Source organism: Helianthus annuus, chromosome 10 (assembly GCF_002127325.2).
Source record: "Helianthus annuus cultivar XRQ/B chromosome 10, HanXRQr2.0-SUNRISE, whole genome shotgun sequence".
NCBI lineage: Eukaryota > Viridiplantae > Streptophyta > Magnoliopsida > Asterales > Asteraceae > Helianthus > Helianthus annuus.
Genome location: NC_035442.2, coordinates 155427201 through 155446622, shown reverse-complemented (window position 1 = coordinate 155446622; position 19422 = coordinate 155427201). Strand labels below are relative to the sequence as shown.

General features: G+C 39.1%; 2 protein-coding genes across 2 annotated transcripts; one reads left to right on the top strand and one right to left on the bottom strand.

Annotated features, from left to right (window-relative positions):
* Positions 1-1043: 1043 nt before the first annotated feature.
* Positions 1044-2723, top strand: LOC118483184 (60S ribosomal protein L44). Its single transcript, XM_035978715.1, has 4 exons — positions 1044-1161; positions 2112-2291; positions 2371-2445; positions 2526-2723. Exons 1-4 carry the CDS (start codon positions 1159-1161, stop codon positions 2583-2585), a joined length of 318 nt encoding a protein of 105 aa, XP_035834608.1. The 5' UTR covers positions 1044-1158; the 3' UTR covers positions 2586-2723.
* A 2795-nt stretch (positions 2724-5518) lies between these two features.
* Positions 5519-6835, bottom strand: LOC118482729 (UDP-glucuronate 4-epimerase 1-like). Its single transcript, XM_035978365.1, has one exon. The coding sequence runs from the start codon at positions 6833-6835 to the stop codon at positions 5645-5647; it is 1191 nt and encodes a 396-aa protein (XP_035834258.1). The 3' UTR covers positions 5519-5644.
* Between the last annotated feature and the right edge of the window lie 12587 nt (positions 6836-19422).

Here is a 19422-nt window from a genome sequence, read left to right as displayed (position 1 = left end):
GCATACAACATACATCATTCAACCAAGAAAACACAAACCACTAACCGATTGAAAGGAGAGTAGGATTGATCCGTGGACAATGATCTCCGATGGGGGAAAGTCCTTGGCTGCCTTCGGTTTGCGAAGAAGAGAGGGAGAGTTTGTGTGTGTTCTTGATTGCTAAGTTGTGTAAAACTAAAACCCTAGAGGTAATGTGTGTATATATGCGTGTGAAGGGAAGTGGGCCGAAACCCCCACTTGGGTTTCCTCATGGTCTCGAGTCCAACCATATGGACCGAGTGGGTTCTTATAAATGTTTCACTAATCGTTCAAGTAGTAACATATGCAATCACATTAAATCACGTAACATGTAACATTTAATCACTCACACAACCGTGTAACACAAAACATATCATGTATTCGTTCAAGTAACATAGTTCTGGAGTACGGGTTGTCACATAATCACTCATTAATGTTTAAAATAAAAATAAACTTAGAACGAAAGTTATTAAAAAATAAAATTAAATGATAAAGAAAATACTACTGAAAAAACAAATAGATGCTTAAACATAATAAATTTCTATTTATCGACGATTTTGGTTTGGCATGACAGCGACACAGTATCTATCTTCAATAAAATTTATATATGTTGAGAAAAAAATTAAACATAATAGCGCAGTTAGATTTTCTTTTATAAAAATTAACATACACAAGTTATTAGAAGAAAAAACAAGTGGAACCAATTCATATCCATCCGATCATATTCATCTCCATTAGGCAATAATATCTATACACTAATTCAGGAAGAAACCCAATAAATTTAGAAAAAAACCCCATTGTAAAAATTGAATCCAGGATCTAATGGTCCCTATTCCTTATCGTGCCGAAAATGACACTAGGCTCTTATTCCACGAACAAATTTTCTAAACTATATCTTGAAAATCGCCATTGTTATAACTTATAAGTTATGTGTGAGTTGAGCCAAAAGTAGCAGTTTCATTTATGTTTTGGGCCTCCAAAACCTGAGACCAAAACAAATGGGTTGGAAACATCAAGTATGGGCCAGACTAGGATATCAAACGGGCTCATTGCAAACCCTAACCACGGTTTGGAGCCTTAAAACATACACGAAGAACCCTAGTCTCGCTGTGCGGCTCTGCATCTCATCTCTCTGCAGCCATGGTAACATATTCAACCTATCTTCTCTCATCTTTTTTTTTCATTAATCGAACTAGCAAGCTGCTTTGACCCATAATCTGTATTATTTATGATTAGATTGTAATGTATATGTACACGCACCGGATTCCGTTCTTGTTTATTTGAGTTCCGGTGAATGATTTGTCGTGCTAGATGAATTTGTAATCTCTGTTTCTATATTATTGTAGTTTAATCTTTTTCATGCTTATTTTCTGATTTGTTTTAAGGTTTTGAGCTGGTTAGATTCTTCTAATTGAATTTATTTATGTAAATTTTACTGTTCTTTTAACCTGATGTACGCGTATTTAAACGATTATTTTAACAAAAAAAAGTTTGTGAATTAGCAAAGTAGCGTATTAAATCTGCCTTAAAACAATTTGAGTTAAATTAGTTCGAGTAAAATGCCATGTTTGTTCCTAAGGTTTGGCCAGTTTTTCCGACCATTGTCCAAAGGTTTGTTTTTTCGCATCATTTTCATCCGGCTCGTTAACTCCATCCATTTTTTCTCTGTTAAGTTAGGGGTATTTTTGTCCTTTTTGGTAACTTAAAGGCTATTTGGTCTTTTTTTCAGGGATATTCGGTCTTTTCTATAAAGTGAAAAAGACATAATTGCCCTTTAAGTTAACTAAAAAGACAGATGTACCCTTTACTTAACAAAGAAAAATAGATGGAGTTAACGGGCCAAATGAAAATGGCAAGATTTCAAAGCTTTTCAATCTAGATGCGGAAAACAAACCTTTGGATGAAAGTCACACAACCATTATCAGTTTGAATAGGATTTATTTTTTCTAATGGTTTATTTCTTTGATATAACAAGACACTAACCATTATCATTTGCACAGATAATTAACCATTGAACACTTTCTATGTGTCTAACGTCTTTGTTCTTTAGTTTGAATTTGTAACGTGATTCAATTTTTGTATGTTTGTTACAGGTGAACGTTCCGAAGACCAAGAAGACTTACTGCAAGAACAAGGAATGCAGAAAGCATACCTTGCATAAGGTGACACAGTACAAGAAGGGCAAAGATAGCTTGGCTGCACAGGGAAAACGTCGTTACGACAGGAAACAATCTGGTTATGGTGGTCAAACTAAGCCCGTCTTTCACAAGAAGGTATAAACTGAATTTTATGAAAAAAATATTATTTAAATTAAATAAAACATTTGTTACATCTTGTTATTGTATATTTTAGGCAAAAACCACGAAGAAGATTGTGCTAAGGTTGCAATGCCAAGGCTGCAAGCATGTCTCACAGCACCCAATCAAGGTTTGTCGTGAATTGCTATATATTTATGTTTGTGTTTTGTTGGTTGGTGACTGATGTTTTATTGTGTGTTTTTGTTGCAGAGATGCAAGCATTTTGAAATTGGTGGAGATAAGAAGGGCAAGGGAACATCTCTCTTTTGATCAGTTTTGTGTAATTTTGTTGCAGCAGCTACTATTCTTTCTTTTTGTTGTAGCAGACTATTAACTGTTTTAAGTTTCTGAAACTTGTAATGCAAGTATCTGTTTTGATTTTACGTGTTGATTCCGGCTTGTGTGATTTATCTGGTGTTCAGTTATTCTATGGATTAAAATGCAAAAGCTTTTTCCGATTTAAAATGAGTCCAAATAGACCTCCATTCGTTTCTTGTTTTTTGCCATCGCCGGTCATAAAACAACTATAGTAACTGAGCCTCTTTTGACTCAAAACTTGTCCTGTTTTTTAAAGATGTATGATTTGACTGAACATATTTTGATCTGTTACACAATCTGTAACACAAGTGCTAGTATGTATGCATGTAGCAACTTACCTGTTTCACAGGCCAAAGTGAACAACAGTGGCGAAGCTTGACCCGAATGACGAGGGGTCGAAAACGTATATACCCAAAAATTTCTATAGAACCAAGGGGTCGAAAACGTATATACCCAAAAAAAAAATTTATACGAAAACTAGGGCTGTACAAGTCGAGCCGAGCCGAGCCGAGCCAGGGTGGGGTCGAGCTCAAGCTCGAAATTAATTCAGATGGTTAAACTTGGCTTGAGCTTTACGTCGGAGTTTAACGAGCCTAAGAACGAGCCAACGAGCCGAGCCATGGGCCGAGCCGAGCTTAGCTCGAGCTGGGCTTGGTTACAAAATGAGCCAGCCTGGTTCACGTCATCTCAAATTGAGTTTTTTTAGCTAGTTTTTCTCGAGCTTCTTTCGAGCGAGCTATGAGCCGAGCTATGAGTCGCGAGCTTTATACCTTTCACTACATATATAAAAGACAAAATTACATAAAACAACCTTTATGTTTGCCTCAAACTTCACTTTATACCTTTCACTATGAAATCGGCAAAAACCAACCTTTATGTTCACGTTTTATTACACACTATAACCTTTAGCACCAACCACGTTAAAAAATTCAGTTAAATGGACTCACATACCTTGCACATGAGGGCATTTAAGTCTTTTACTTTTAAACTAAAACAATTTTTTATTTATTAATAAAAACCCAATTTGTTTCATAAAGCACATGCTATCATATCCTCGATATACATATGTGCTACCATTATTAAGCATTGTGAAGTGCTAGTAGTTACACTATGACGGCTGAAAATGCAAATCCTCCTCTTGTTACCAACAAGAATCAAGATCAAATGTTAACCCCAACAAACTCAAGAAAACAAAATAGTGTTTTCATTAACTACAATCACGTTTCTTCTTTCTTCCCGATCATCTTTTGTGTCGTGTGGCTTCTATACATGAGACGAGGTAATTGTGAACAAGTACTACCGTTACCAAAGCTACAAGTCGGGCTCGTGGTTGGATTACTTGTCGTATTTGTCCTTAGCAATGGTGCACTTTTCTTAAAATCGCGATTCTTAAGGTTGGGATTTGTTGTTGTTATGGTGCCACTCATTGTGATTCTCACTATCGGATTGGTACTCAGAGGGGCATATAAAATAGAGACACGAATGATCCCTGGTTCGTCAGCTTGGCTTAAAATGATGGTATACGATGATAATAATTGGAAAGCTATCGAGTCTTGTATATATAGTACAAGAACATGTCGAGATTTGGTCGTACAATCATCAATGGTTAGAGCTTACGATTTCTCAAGGAGTCATCTCTCCCCAATAGAGGTATGAGTATTGTCTTATGTATTATTCTATATATACAATTCACGTATGATCTTATGAACAATATAACAAATAGCCAAAAATTGAAGCTTATTTACGACACTACGATTACTAAAAAACAATTGTTGAACTTAATAGCAGTATTATTACTTTACTACTATAAATAGTGTCAGATGTCTTTTATTTATTTATATGTGAAACATAGACATATTTAATCTCATTTGATGGTCATTTGCTTCCTTTATTGTTTAATTTGAATCATTTACTTTTGTTAGTTAAAAAAACTAAATATGTAGATTTGTTTATTTTTCTTTGTCAACATCGTGATATAACATTCTTTTTTTTTTTTAAACAGAGTTGTATTCAAAATGAAGTTTTTTTTTTCATAGTAAACTATATAAGTATTGATACCACTATATAACCGTAATCATATCGCACCATACCATGGGTATATTTGGTAAAAGTAGCTGGTGGCTGGTGGCTGGTGGCTGGAAGCTGGTAGTTGTTAGCTAGTAGCTGTAACTTTTTAGATATATTTGGTGTTTGGCAGAGTAGCTGAAGCTTTTAATAAAATGTATAAAATGACCAAAATGGACATAACAAAAAATTTAAAAAGCTTGTGCATTAAAAAGTTCATTATTTTAGAGGTTAAATTAGTCATTTTTTCTCTAAAAGTTTGTAGCTCTTTCGAAACGCTACTAGTAGGAGCGTTCAACCAAAAGCTTCAAGCTCCTAACCTAAAAGCTTCAAGTTCCTTCAAACAAACAAGGTTTTTTTTATTGAGTAGGAGTTTTTTTATTAAAAGCTTAAAGCTAGAAGCTCCTAAAAGCTGCATGCCAAACATACCCCATATCGAACCAAACCGGTATCGACATTTCCATAGGTACTCGTCTTTATGGTCTTCGGTAGATAAAAAAACATGTAATGATATTCTTTTGCGCATATCACGATTTTTTTTTTTTGGGGTTTTCTCTTACTGTTGTTATAGCGATGCTAATACTGTAACAAACCAAAATGATACGCATCTTAGAACATATATATCTTAACCGTTTTTCGTTATTTAAGATTCTGGGGCCGCTAGTTACCGTTAATTTTTCTACTCTTTTGATGATGATGATTTTTTTTTTCTAATTAAAGATCATCATTGTTCTTGTCAAATTTTGCTAGATAAAGTCATAAAACTCATATCATTTACCAACCAATAATTGTAATGATATAATTCAAACTAATGATCTATATGTTGAACAGTTACACATATCATTTCACCTCGTTTCTAATACAATACAAACAAATTGAAATTAAAACACCAAATGATTGTAACTCACATGTCACAAAAGACCCTCTACTATAGTTTTCGTGTCGAATCAAACGTTACTATCTTCGACTAACGGCTTGCCGTAATACCACAAGTACCATTTAACAAACTCCCTCAACCCGGTTTGCAAATCAGTCGTCGGTTTATACCCGAGTTCCCTCTCGGCTAAACTAATATTCACATACGCAAATGAATCATCGCCATCTCCGCACATATCCACCACGTCTTTTTCCACCCTCATCTTCAAATTCTCTTCTAGTATCGCCACCAAAGCGGGTACTGTCACAGGCGACCCGTTACCCAAGTTAAATATCCGATACGGTGCACTTCCGTTCTTCAACCCGCCTGACCCGGTACTTTTACCCGAAGTATCCAATGACGCAACACACCCTTTCACAATGTCATCAATGTAGATAAACTCCCGGGCCGGATCAACCCGGTTCTTAGCCCGATATATTGTTATCGGTTCCCCCTGTAAAATATTCCTGACGAACGAAAAATAAGCCATGTCGGGCCGTCCCCACGGGCCGTAAACCGTGAAAAACCTCAACCCGGTTATCGATAACCCATGAAGACGATTATACGTGTGCGTGATTTCCTCCCCCGTTCTTTTTGTCGATGCGTAAATAGTATCGGGCGGGTCGACCCGGTCGGTTTCGGAATAGGGTACTTTGTTATGAACCCCGTAAACCGAGCCCGAGCTGGCCCAAACGACGGCCGGTTGCGGGTGGGCCGACTTGCATTGTTCTAGAAGCGTGACGAGGCTCGCGACGTTACTACGGACGTAGGCGTACGGATTCTCGACCGCGTATTGTACGCCCACTTGCGCCGCTAAATGCATCACGTGCGTAAACTCCACCGTATCAAACAACATGGATAAAAGACGGGAATCGTTAATATCCCCCTCAACAATATAAACGCCGTTAAGTTCTAACAAATCCCTACGCGTTTCTTTCAACGAACGTCCGTAGTAATTATCAAAATTATCAACCCCTACAACTCCATCACCTCTATTTTTCAAAGCAATGGCAACATGCGACCCGATGAAACCCGCGGCTCCGGTTACAAGTACGGATAATCCATTAGCGCGAGTTACGTGAGCCGACAAACGGACGTTTTTCTCCACGGATGAACCAGGGTCGACGAGGATGATATACGAGGCGGTAAAGGCGAGCAAAAGGAGAGCCCAGATGAAGACGGTGGTGGTGGAGGGGAAGCGGCGGCGAAAGGCGGGGATCATGATTGGATTGGAGGAACGAAGAATTATGCATGAAGGTGATGATAATAATAATGGTTCCTGATCCTCCAATGTTGGCATTGGTTTGTTAGTATTCTTTTCTGCCTCTAACAAGAGAGAGATATGGTGTTGAATTCTCTTGTATTCCCCAACAGGAAGGGGAATTTAGAGACAGATGCAGAGATTGGGAAAGGGTTCCTCTTCTTCTTCACCTGCTCAAATGATGAAAAGAGGTCGTTGAGGAAATATATAGGAGATGGTATATATATGAGATATGATATATTTGTAGTTGGTGATTGTTTTTAGGGAGGGTCCATGGGTTTGGATTATGGGTGTTTGGGTATTGCTATTTTTGGTTTGTTTAGTTGTAATTTTTTTTTCATGTTTAGAACACAAATGAAGAAAAATATAAGTTCTTCAAAATAATACATTGTTTTCCAAGTATTAAAAGATTTATACTTGTGTATATAGTTGAATGATTTATTTATTATCCAAGTATTAAAAGATTGTTAGATTAGTTTCATGACAATAAAATTAAAAACTAATTTTTATGTTTGTTAGATGGCGATGTATGTTAATGTCATAATGAAATAAATATTTTTTCTTTGCATTCCAAATAGACATTATTTATTTGTTTTCAAAAAGATAAATTATGTGGAATGTTTTATCAAAAAAGTTTGTATTTACAATGTATACTATGTATAAAACCCTTGCAAAGCAAGGTTGTAGATTTAGTCGCTCCTCCGTTAGACTAGTGGGTGTGGAGGAGGGTAGTCCCTCGAGGATGATGTGCCACGTAGGCGTTCACGTCAGCGGGTGTGGAGATGGGCCTAAGGTGTGAGGATGAGCCCCTTTGTATATATATGTATACATGTATATGTGTGTGTTGGAGGATCGATATCGTCACCACCAGCTTGCAGAAAGACGATGATTGTCACACCCCAACCGATGGCGGAAACATCGGGATGAGACGAAGTGTGTAGATTGCTCAAAACGTCATAACACTATGTGACAATAATTAATTTAAATTTAAATTTCATTTCAAAACTAAATGTCATACATAATTCAAAAGGAAATAACAACTTTGTTTCATAACATAACATAACCAACAAAGTGATAGATTAATCTAGGTGTGTATCTAGTCCACCCTAAACTTGTTTCATGAATCATCCATACTTCAAAAATCAACCTGCAACATGTATTAAAATAGAGTTTCAATGCAAAAGCAAAGAGCGAGTATACAAGTTTGTTTACATAGCATAATAGAATAAAAACTCATATCCAACATGAACATAATAAAATAGTTTAAACGTGCTAGTTTACGTAGTCCATGTGATAGCCCAAGTTTCCCAATGCGTTTAAAGTACCTAACCCAAAGTTTAACGGGAGGTTGATATGTCTCCTCCTAACAATACCCCAAAGAATAACGGGGAGGTGCATTACTCCTATAGCGCTACTATTGTTAAGGCGGAACTACACACAAGAATTAAACGTTCACATTGCACAAAAAGTCTCAAGATTCACAAGTTTCATGTTTCATGTTTAAATGGATAGAGTAAGTTTCAAATAAGTTTCAAGTGTCGTGTGCGTTTAATATAGAATACATGTTGCACCCAAAGTGTTAAAAGTAGAAATGGGTTCGAGTATACTCACGGTTTACAAGTGGTGACTTGAAGTTCCGAGAGCAAGTTTGTAGATGAGTTAGTTTGGAGCACCTTGTCCTTCTACACAAGGAAACGTAGGTGTGTGAGTTTGGCGTATACGGAAGATTATAGATTCGGAGTTTAAAATATAAAGAAAGTAACATAGGTGAAAATAATCATCTTGTACACATAACTCTTGTTCTTGACACTATTGAAACTCAAAAGAGTTGGTATGATTTCATGGATTCTAAGATCCATTAGAGTCGTGACAAGGGCATGGTCATAGATGATGTAACGTCCACTTAACAAATAACTATTAAGTCATCATCAAGTCTTAGTTACTTAGATGTATACGTATAGAATAACTTAGATATTATATAGTTTTACAAGTCTTAAGATTCAAGCATGAGGTAGGAGATTAATGTCTCCATTTAGGTACCTCTTTGTGTCATAGAATACATACATGAGGTAGGAAGAACAAGCTTCCATTTAGGCACCTCTATTGTTCACCACTACGCTTGTTGTTATAAACGACAAGGAGGGTCATGAACATACAAGTATCAAGGTATGAACAACAACTAATCTATAGTAAAACATCAAGTAATGAGTGGATTCTTATGAAGGATAGCCCAAGCTAATCCAACCATCACACATACATCAAGCTTCACACTTGAACACTACTTGTGGGTAAAACCCTAATTAAAACAGAAAGTTTATGAGGTTTTAACCTCTGATTTAGATGTCTCAACCATGTTTTTAAGCTTAACCAACCATGAGAGGGGTTGTAAGCATTAGGACATTGGTTTGAGATGTGTTTCACACAAGTTAGATGAAGTTTGCATAGGTTTGAAACAAAACAGAAAGTTTTAGTCCATTTTAGGGCAAATCCAAGCCTGATTCTTCCAAGGAAAAACCAAGGATTCAAACCCAAGGAAATAACAAGGCAATAGGAAGAAGAACCAAGTGATTTGGTTGAGAAATGAGCAAGTTACACTCACTTTTGTAAGTCTTCACGAATCTGTCCAAAACTCAGATTCTCAGCTGATTAGAGAGTAGTTTAGTGAAGATTAGAGAGTTGTGAAAGTGTCAAATGGGTTGGAGAAGGTGGGTATTTATAATGGAGGAGTTAGAAGGTGATTGGAGGTGATTAGAGGTGGATTAAAGGTGATTGGGTGGTTTAGGTTAATGGGATTTCGTGCACAATCAGCTCAAGAAAACACATTCTGCCGAAACAAGGGCGTCGCATGACGCCTAGCACCCTCGCGTCGCGCGGCGGGTGTGGTTGTCCGACTTTTGTTTTTGTTACACTTTAGCCCCTGAAGTTTGTAATTGATCCCTTTAGGTGCATATTTGATAGTTTAGGGACTTGTTTTGATGTAAAAGCATAGTTTAAGGTGTAGTTAAGCATGATGATCATAACCGAAGTAAGTTTAAGCGTATAAATGTCATAACCAAGTATCGTTCTCGTTCAAAACACGTTCAATGCGTAAGTTCAGTTTAATTACAAGTTTCGCACATAGTTTCCAAGAATCACGATTAAACATAGACTGATTCACCAAATTGAACATACGAGTATACATAGAATGCGTTTAACATAGATGTAACAAAATATAAGCTTCATTAATGATCCAAGTCTCGATTTGATAAAGATTACAAGGAAAGAAACGATTACAAGAATACAAAGTTTCCAAAAATAGAATTACGAATCAAACTTTCTATAAATGGAAAGTACAAAATAGCCGGGCGTTACAGTCTCCCCTCCTTTAGGAAATTTCGTCCCGAAATTTAGGAAGACGTAGGGAAGAGATGAGGATACTTTGACTTCATATCCTTTTTGAGTTCCCATGTAAATTCAGCGCCACGTTTTCCTTCCCATCTAACTTTGACGATAGGAATCTTGCTGCGCCTTAATAGCTTGACTTCTTGCTCAACGATTTCCACTGGTTTTTCCACAAAATGCATAGTATCGTTGATTTGAAGATCTTCGAGAGGAACTTGGAGTCCTTCATTAGCGAGACATCTCTTTAGGTTCGAGACGTGGAACGTTGGATGAACGTTGCTGAGCTCTTGGGGTAAGTCGAGTCGATAAGCCACCTTACCAATCCTTTCGAGTATCTTGAAAGGACCGACATAACGAGGGGCAAGTTTTCCCTTTTTACCAAAACGGACCACTCCTTTCCAAGGAGATACTTTGAGTAGGACATGGTCCCCAACGTTGAACTCCATTGGTTTTCGTCCCTTGTCAGCATAGCTCTTTTGACGATTTCGAGCCTTGAGCAGATTGTCACGGATTTGGAGAATCTTATCCGTTGCCTCTTGTATGATCTCAGGGCCAGAAAAATGCTTATCACCAATCTCGTGCCAGCTTAAAGGAGATCGGCATTTGCGACCATACAATGCCTCGAAAGGAGCCATTTGAATACTAGAGTGGTAGCTATTGTTGTACGAGAACTCGATCAAAGGTAAATGCACATCCCAAATACCACCAAAGTCGATGACACAAGAACGGAGCATGTCCTCTAGGGTTTGGATAGTACGTTCAGTCTGTCCATCCGTTTGAGGATGGAAGGCCGTACTGAGATTTAAATGAGTACCCATAGCGGACTGAAAAGTTTGCCAGAGACGCGAAGTGAATCGACCATCACGATCAGAAATGATGTCGAGAGGAACACCATGATGGCGTATGACTTCATTGGTATAGATACGAGCAAGTCGTTCAACCTTGAAATCCTCACGAATGGGAATGAATTGTGCGGACTTGGTCAAACGATCAATGACCACCCAAATACTATCGTAACCAGCAGGTGTACGAGGAAGTTTAGTTATGAAGTCCATCGCAATGCTATCCCATTTCCAAACAGGGATCTCAGGTTGTTCGAGTAGGCCAGAAGGTCGTTGATGCTCGGCTTTGACTTTCGAACAGGTAAGACACTTGGAAACGTACACAACAATGTCTCTCTTCATACCAGGCCACCAATAGGATGTACGTAGATTATGGTACATCTTGTCGGCGCCAGGATGAATTGAGTACCTAGATTTGTGTGCTTCGTTCATGATAAGGTCACGAAGATTGTCGCGATCTGGGATCCAGACGCGATCACAACAATAGAGAAGACCATCAGGTTTCGAAACGAGTTGACTTTCAGAAGCCCCACGTATTTCTACAGCCATGGAACCTTCATTGATAGACGAGTATTGCGCTTCACGAATACGATTGTGAAGATCGCTCGAGATATGAAAACAACGAATGACATTGATGCGTGTCAGTGTGTATATGTTTTTAATAAATACTTAAGCCCTTTTTACACTTTTAACCAAGTTTTAAATTTATAAAACACGATATTCACTAACACTAAACACACATATGGGCAAGTGCACCCATCGTGGACGTAGTATAGTGTTGGTAAGATACCGAGGTCGTCCAAGGACACAAGAGCTTTTAATACCGGTTTATCCTCAACGTCTAACCAAATCAAAAAGTTAGAAAAATGTTTTAAACTAAGAAAAATAAAAACTAACTAAATGCTGAAAAATAAAATAAAATAAAAACAGATAGACAAGATGAATCACTTGGATCCGACACGTGTATTAGTATAACCTTTGATTATTTTCGCACTTTTGCACTTGTTTAAGAGATTATCTTAGTTATTGTAGTAGGCCCCTCTTTTGAAGGCGACGTTACCCTCAACCCAGTAGTTTGAGTCAGCAAGGATACAATCCTAAAGGGTCGGATTATTGAAAGATAATGAATTAAGTTATTAATGCAAATTATGGTAGGCCCCGCTTTTGGCGGTGACGTTACCCTCGGCTAAGTAGTCTGAGTCAGCAGGGATACAGTCCTAAATAGCCGGGTTATAGTATTAATAGTAGTTAGCTTATGAGGGGGTCAAAGAGTTTGGATCCCCGCCATCCAATACCTATGGGCATTGAAGGAGATCCTACTAAATTTGACCCAGGTCCCAAGCAGGACCTCTAAACGCTGAACAAGGGCAAGACCTTTACCAAACCGTTCCCTTAACCCCCGACCAGGTAGCCAACATATCTCCATATAGACCGTGGAGATATGAATGGTGAAAATCTTTTATTTTATATAGACAGTAAAATAATGCCAAGACACCACGGACAAACGATAAGGAAAGATCACCTTCAACATAAGTAACTAGTTATTAAAGTCATTAATACAAAACCAAATAAAAAGTGCAAAAGATTAAAAATAAAAAGTATTATACTAAACACTTGTCTTCACCAAGTGATGTAAGAGACTTAGGCAAACATGGCCTTGATTGTCAAGAACTCTTACGATCAATCTTGGATCCCGAGACGACTCACACACTCTACGATGGACAATGGATGATGGTGGTGGATGATGGTGTTATGGTGGTGGTGGGTGGTGGATGAGGTGTGAGAGAGGTGGTGTGCCAAGGGATGAGGGAGAATGAAACCAAGCTCCTCTATTTATAGGATGGACAGAACGCTGGACACGGCCCCGTGTCCATTGGACACGGCCCCGTGCCCGTCTGACACTCTCTCTCTTCATTAATTGTAATTGCGAATTACAATTAATGCGCCTGCTGTACTTTCAACACGCCCCCGTGCCCGCTGGGCACGGCCCCGTGGTGAGCAATGGAAGCTTCTACTGGTTTGTCTTTTCTGCTGCTTCCTGGGCACGCCCCCGTGTTCGCTGGACACGGGGCGTGTTCAGACTCTGTTTTCTTCTCTTTGTTTTGGGAGGTGCCGTTGAGGGTCCGGGCAGTCCACTTTTGTTCCTTTTCTTGTATTTATGGTAGAATTAGTGGTCTTTTTGCTTCTTTTGTGATTTTGAGCTCATTTCATCCTGAAAATACAAAAGGAAGACAAAAACACTCTTTTTCCAACATTAGTACTTAAAAAGGGTTAGTTTTATGCCTTAATTGATGTGTTTTATATGTTGCATTTTACACACATCAAATACCCCCACACTTGAACTTTTGCTTGTCCTCAAGCAAAACTCTTTTAATGTGGCTTACACTCCCAAATGGAATAGGTAGAAGAGAAGTTTTTTAGCTTGTCCTAGAGTGTCGGGAATCCAAGGTTTTTATAGGTTTTATTTTTATTTTATTTACAATCCTATTCGTCATGATTTATTTTGAACTTTTCATAAGATAAACTACTTATTTTGGTATAACATGACTTATTAAAATTCCATTTATATACAAGTTCACATACCTCACGGGAGATCACTCAACACTCGGCCGAAGGTGTATATTTAAGTGAATCGCTCGAGAGCGGCACGGACTTACGTTTTCCATAGGCTTGCCAAGCGATCAATCCTCCTCCTTTTTAACTTTTTACCTTTGTAAATATCAAGAGGACTTTTGGGGTGAAGGCTTGGGTTTAAAGGTGGGTGGTTGGTTAGTGGTTAGTAAAAAAGGGCGAAAATCGTAACAAGTGTCGGTTTTCATACCCTTTTTTTTTTTTTAGTGACATTTATTTTTGAAGTATTTCTCCAAACAAGCTTTTGTAGCTTTTGTTTGCTTTTGACTTCATTACTCATATTTTTTTTATTTTTTATTTTTTATTTTTTTATTTTTTTTTTTCGTCACGTAGAGGGTATGTTTATGAAAAACCGAGCTTGTTACTAAAATAAGGGTGAAAAAAAATGAAAAAGGTTTTTGGTGGGTAAAAAAAAATTGTTTTGGGGGTAATGAAATGAAAGGTTTAGGCTCAAAGGGGTTTTTCTAGGGGGATTTTGGGTAGGTAAAAAAATGAAAAATAATGGTTTTGAAAGAAAAATAGTTAGTCCTAATGCCTCCATCATTTACTTACTTGGGTTTAAGTTGGTAAGGACCGGGAATGTATCGTCGTGGCAAGTTCTAGATTTGTAAAGACCGAGCGGCTATTCACACAAGAAACGAAAAATGAGCATTTAATCTAAATATGTATATTTTTATGCTCAATAAAGGCTCAAAACTCACTTTTGTGGGAATGGGTTTTTAATGTGACCAAGCATATATAATCGAATTTTAGCTAGACTTGTTATACCGTTTCATAATTTTCTTATGTTAGTTCTTTTTATCACGACGCTATCGGTTGTAAAAAAATATATATATAACCCTTTTATAACTTGTTATTCCCAACTTAAACTAAGACAAGTAAATAAAAAAAAATGAAAAAGTTTTTTGAAAAAAAATTTGGGGTGTTTAGCGGTTCCAATAGAGTTTTGTGTAAGGCTTGTTTTAGGATTTTGCAAAATTTCAAGGTTTTAGCATCCCCCCCCCACACTTAAATTACACATTGTCCTCAATGTGTCCAAAAATGAAGTTTTTGGTTGATTAGAATATGTAAAAGTGTGTTTAAAAACAAAGATTTGTGTTACTGGCGCTCTGGACACGGCCCCGTGTCCATTGGACACGGCCCCGTGGTGAACTGCCAGTAACGAAAAACTTACAGAGGGTGGACACGGGGGCGTGTTGGGTGAACACGGCCACGTGTCCGGCAAAAATCTGCAGGTCAGTAGCCAAACAGCAGAACTGGGAGATGGGCACGGGGGCGTGTCGGCTGGACACGTCCCCGTGTGGACAGTCTGTTAGCCACAAAAATAGGTTTTTCCCCCGGTTTCTTCATCCTAGGGCTGCAAGTGCCAATGTTTAGCACTCTAACCCTTGCATTGCACCTGTTCAATCATTCAATACCATCCAACCAAGCACAAACCATCCTAATCTTATCATTGCCAAATATTATCCAAACATAAAGTAAAAACAAAATAAAGATAAAAAGAAAAGAGTTAAGGAAAGTAAATTGTTTGACAAATGGCACGCAGGCCATGAATTGTTCGATGGATAAGAAGGGTAATCAAACCTGTGGGCTCATCACCAGCTAGCCCCTTGTTCCTCCCACTTTCCTACTCCATATCTTCATCACTATCTCCACCTCCGCCTCCCTGCCCCGCCATGTACTCCCGGATGCTACCGATATCATCTTGTATATCGTTGACGCTGCGTTCGATAGCTCCAACCCGGAGGTGTGTGTTGTTGGCGAGGTTGTAGGTGTTCCTGGTGCACATGAGGTTTTCCTGCAAAAGATCATGTAAACTTTGGAAATTAGGAAAACCGCCTCCTTGAGAGGAGGATTGACCCGGATCGCCTTGGGGAGGGTATTGATAATGTGGAGGTGGTGCATGAAGAACTAGAGCCTCCTGCGGGTTCCATGCATAGCCTTGCGTTCTCTGAAAGCGCACCGTCCCGTCCTCCGCTTCATAAAGCAAGTTCATGGATCGGCAAATGTTATAATCGACCCGTCCCGACCATGGACTCCTTTCGAAGGACCTTGGGATATTCGTGAAGTGCTTGAAGAGACGGTACACCCATCCTCCGAAGAAGATTGGTGTAGGAGCAGAGGCAAGGCGGTTTAGGTGCATGTTTCGCAGTAGGAGGTACGGAACATCTAGAGGCTTCTGGTTGTGGATGCAGTGAAGGACAACCAAATCTTTCAACCCAACAACGCCACTACTGTTGTGGCATTGGTTCAGTGAGTACGATAGGAGCCTGTGGATATATCGGTATAGCGGGTCCCTCAGTTTGGTACTTTTGGTGCTGCTTGGGTTGTAGATCCCTTCACCGATTTGAGCCCATGCGGCTTGGCGTTCAGTTGCGTCCAAGTCTCGCAATCCCCCGGTATTCTCTTCATTCCCCGCTTCTTCATCTTTGTACAGCCCAATGATTGATCCGAACTGCGCCATGGAGGTTCTATAGGTCGTTCCTCCACATCGAAATTCGACCGCCTCGTGATCAAACGGTTCGCATCTCGAGTTGAAGACGAACGTACTATAGAACTCCATTGTGCATTGATGGACTGACCGAAGTCGGGCAGTCAATGCGACGTGCAGTGGACCCGTCACTATGTTGTTGAAGCGGTCCAGTTGGTTTACCATTGTCAGCAAATCAGTACATGCCCGCCTTGGATACTCTTCGGGCCTTGTTTGTAGGACCTCGTAGCGAGCCCTGGCGTCAAGTTCGCTGGCGTTAAACCGTGTGAATTTAGACATCTGAAAAGAATACAGCAAAAGTTAGTGCGAAACATGGAAATTCAGGTTGAAAACTGCAAACAGTGGGCTGGACACGGCCCCGTGTTCAGCGGACACGGCCCCGTGTCCAGGCGTCTGTAACACCTAATTTTCATTTTTTCGTCCCGGTTTCGAAAACCTGAAAATTTTTAGCCTAGTAGCAGCGGTTTCCCCCGAAAATGAAACCCTAAGTGTCATTTTTCCAAAATCAAACCATTTACCCTTTCAATTTTGTGTTTTTCGGTTCAAGAACAAGGGTTTGTGTTTTTAGTTGGAAATCGGACAAATCTATCAACAATACATGTCTATTTACTTCCTACTACTCTACTCTAAACTACTACTAACAATTTTCATCAAAAATTTTGAGTTCGATCCGGATGAACATGAAGAACCCTAGATTTCCCCCAATTTTTGATGTTTTAACTCCATGCAAGTAACTAATCTAACTACTAAGAAGGATAGAATCATACCTTGATGTCGTTAGGTTCGGTGGTGACGTTCGAAATCTGCAGAAAATCGCCTCTAACCAGAGAGTTTTCGGCGAAACGGGGCGTGTGGAATGGTGTAACTGATAGAAAAAGAGGGTTTTATCCCGACAGTCGCCTCGACACGGCCCCGTGCCCAGCGGACACGGCCCCGTGCCGGGTGAAGTTTTTGAAATTTTTTTTTTTTTTTTTTTTTACGTGTTCGTGTGCATGCCCCTTATTTCCGAAAAATGGTTAGATGATTTTTCCGGTTTTGAACGTATACTTACCTGTAACATGTCGGATATGAGTTTATTCGTTGACCGTTTGAAGTGCGATTTCCTCTTCCTCATCCTCAATGGATCCTCTGTAGAGTTTCAGCCGTTGGCCATTGACCTTGAATGGTGTCCCATTTCGAGTTTTAATTTCTACTGCACCGTGTGGAAAAACATGGGTGACTGAAAAAGGTCCCGACCACCTAGACTTTAACTTACCAGGAAACAATCGAAGTCGCGAATTAAACAATAGAACTTGGTCTCCAACCCGAAATTCATTAGATTTAATATATTTATCATGCAAATTTTTCATCTTTTCTTTATAAATTTCGGAGTTAGAATATGCATAATTTCTAAGTTCTTCTAATTCGTTTATTTGACAAAATCGATTTTTACCGGCAACTTCTAAGTCTAAGTTTACGTTTTTATTGCCCAGTAGGCTTTGTGAGCGATTTCTACTGGCAAGTGACAACTTTTTCCATAGACGAGTTTATATGGGGTTGTGCCTATAGTGGTTTTATAAGCGGTTCGAAAAGCCCATAAAGTGTCGTCTAGTTTGTCGGCCCATTCTTTTTTATTTATTCCTAGGGTTTTCTCAAGTATTCGTTTTAAACCTCGATTAGTCACTTCGGCTTGCCCATTTGTTTGAGGATGATATGCTGTTGAGACCCGGTGATAGACCCCATACCTTGTTAATATTTTTTCGAGTTGATGATTGCAAAAATGGGTACCTCTATCACTTATTAATGCTTTTGGTGTCCCGAAACGAGAGAACAACTTTTTCAGGAATTTTATCACTACTCTTCCATCATTTGTTGGAAGAGCCTCGGCCTCTGCCCATTTAGACAAGTAATCGACTGCCACAAGTATATATTTGTTTCCCTTTGAAGGTGGGAAGGGTCCCATGAAATCGAGTCCCCACACATCAAAGATTTCGCAAACGAGAATGCCATTTTGAGGCATTTCATTTTTGGAAGAAATATTACCTGTTCTTTGGCAGGCATCACATGTCTTTACAAGGTTTTGTGCATCCTTGTAAATGGTCGGCCAGTAAAATCCCGAATCAAATACCTTTCTTGCGGTACTTGCGGCACCATGATGTCCTCCGTATGGACCTTCATGACAATGACGGAGTATTCTTCGTGCTTCATTACCATGGACACACCTTCGGATGAGTTGGGCGGCACACATTTTGAAAAGATAGGGGTCTTCCCAAAAGTAATGCTTTACATCAGCAAAGAACTTTTTTCTTTGATGATGTGGCCATCCTTTGGTGACTATACCACTGGCTAAGAAATTAGCGTAGTCGGCATACCATGGTTCTTGTCTGCTTTCCATCATTTCCAGGGACTCCGTGGGAAATTTTTCGTTGATTTGCTCGTCCCTGGTTGTCTCCAAAGCTGGGTCTTCTAAGCGTGAGAGATGATCCGCAGCAGTGTTTTCTGCTCCTCTTTTGTCCTTGATTTCAATGTCGAATTCTTGGAGGAGTAGAATCCACCTTATCAAACGGGGTTTTGCGTCTTGCTTCTTGAAGAGGTACCTGATGGCTGCATGGTCTGTATAAACTATTGTTTTAGAAAGAACAAGATAAGAACGAAATTTATCAAAAGCAAATACCACCGCTAGTAACTCTTTTTCTGTAGTTGTATAATTTTCTTGTGCATCATTTAGAGTTTTACTAGCATAATAAATTGGGTGGAAATGTTTTTCTTTTCTTTGTCCCAAGACTGCTCCAACAGCAAAGTCGCTTGCATCGCACATGATTTCGAAAGGAAATTTCCAATCCGGTGCTATCATGATAGGTGCATTGACTAGCATTTCCTTGAGGGTTAGAAATGCTTGATTGCATTCCTTGTCAAAGATGAAGGGTGCATCTTTTTCAAGCAATTTTGTTAGAGGTCTTGAAATTTTCGAAAAGTCCTTGATAAACCTTCTATAGAATCCGGCATGCCCTAGGAAACTTCTGATTGCTCTCACGGAGGATGGAGGAGGTAATCGAGAAATAGTCTCTATTTTTGCTCGATCAACTTCCATTCCTTCGCTTGAGATTTTATGCCCGAGTACTATTCCCTCTGTTACCATGAAATGGCATTTTTCCCAGTTAAGGGCGAGGTTAGTTTCCTCACATCGGGATAGCATTCGTTCAAGATTATCGAGGCATTGATCA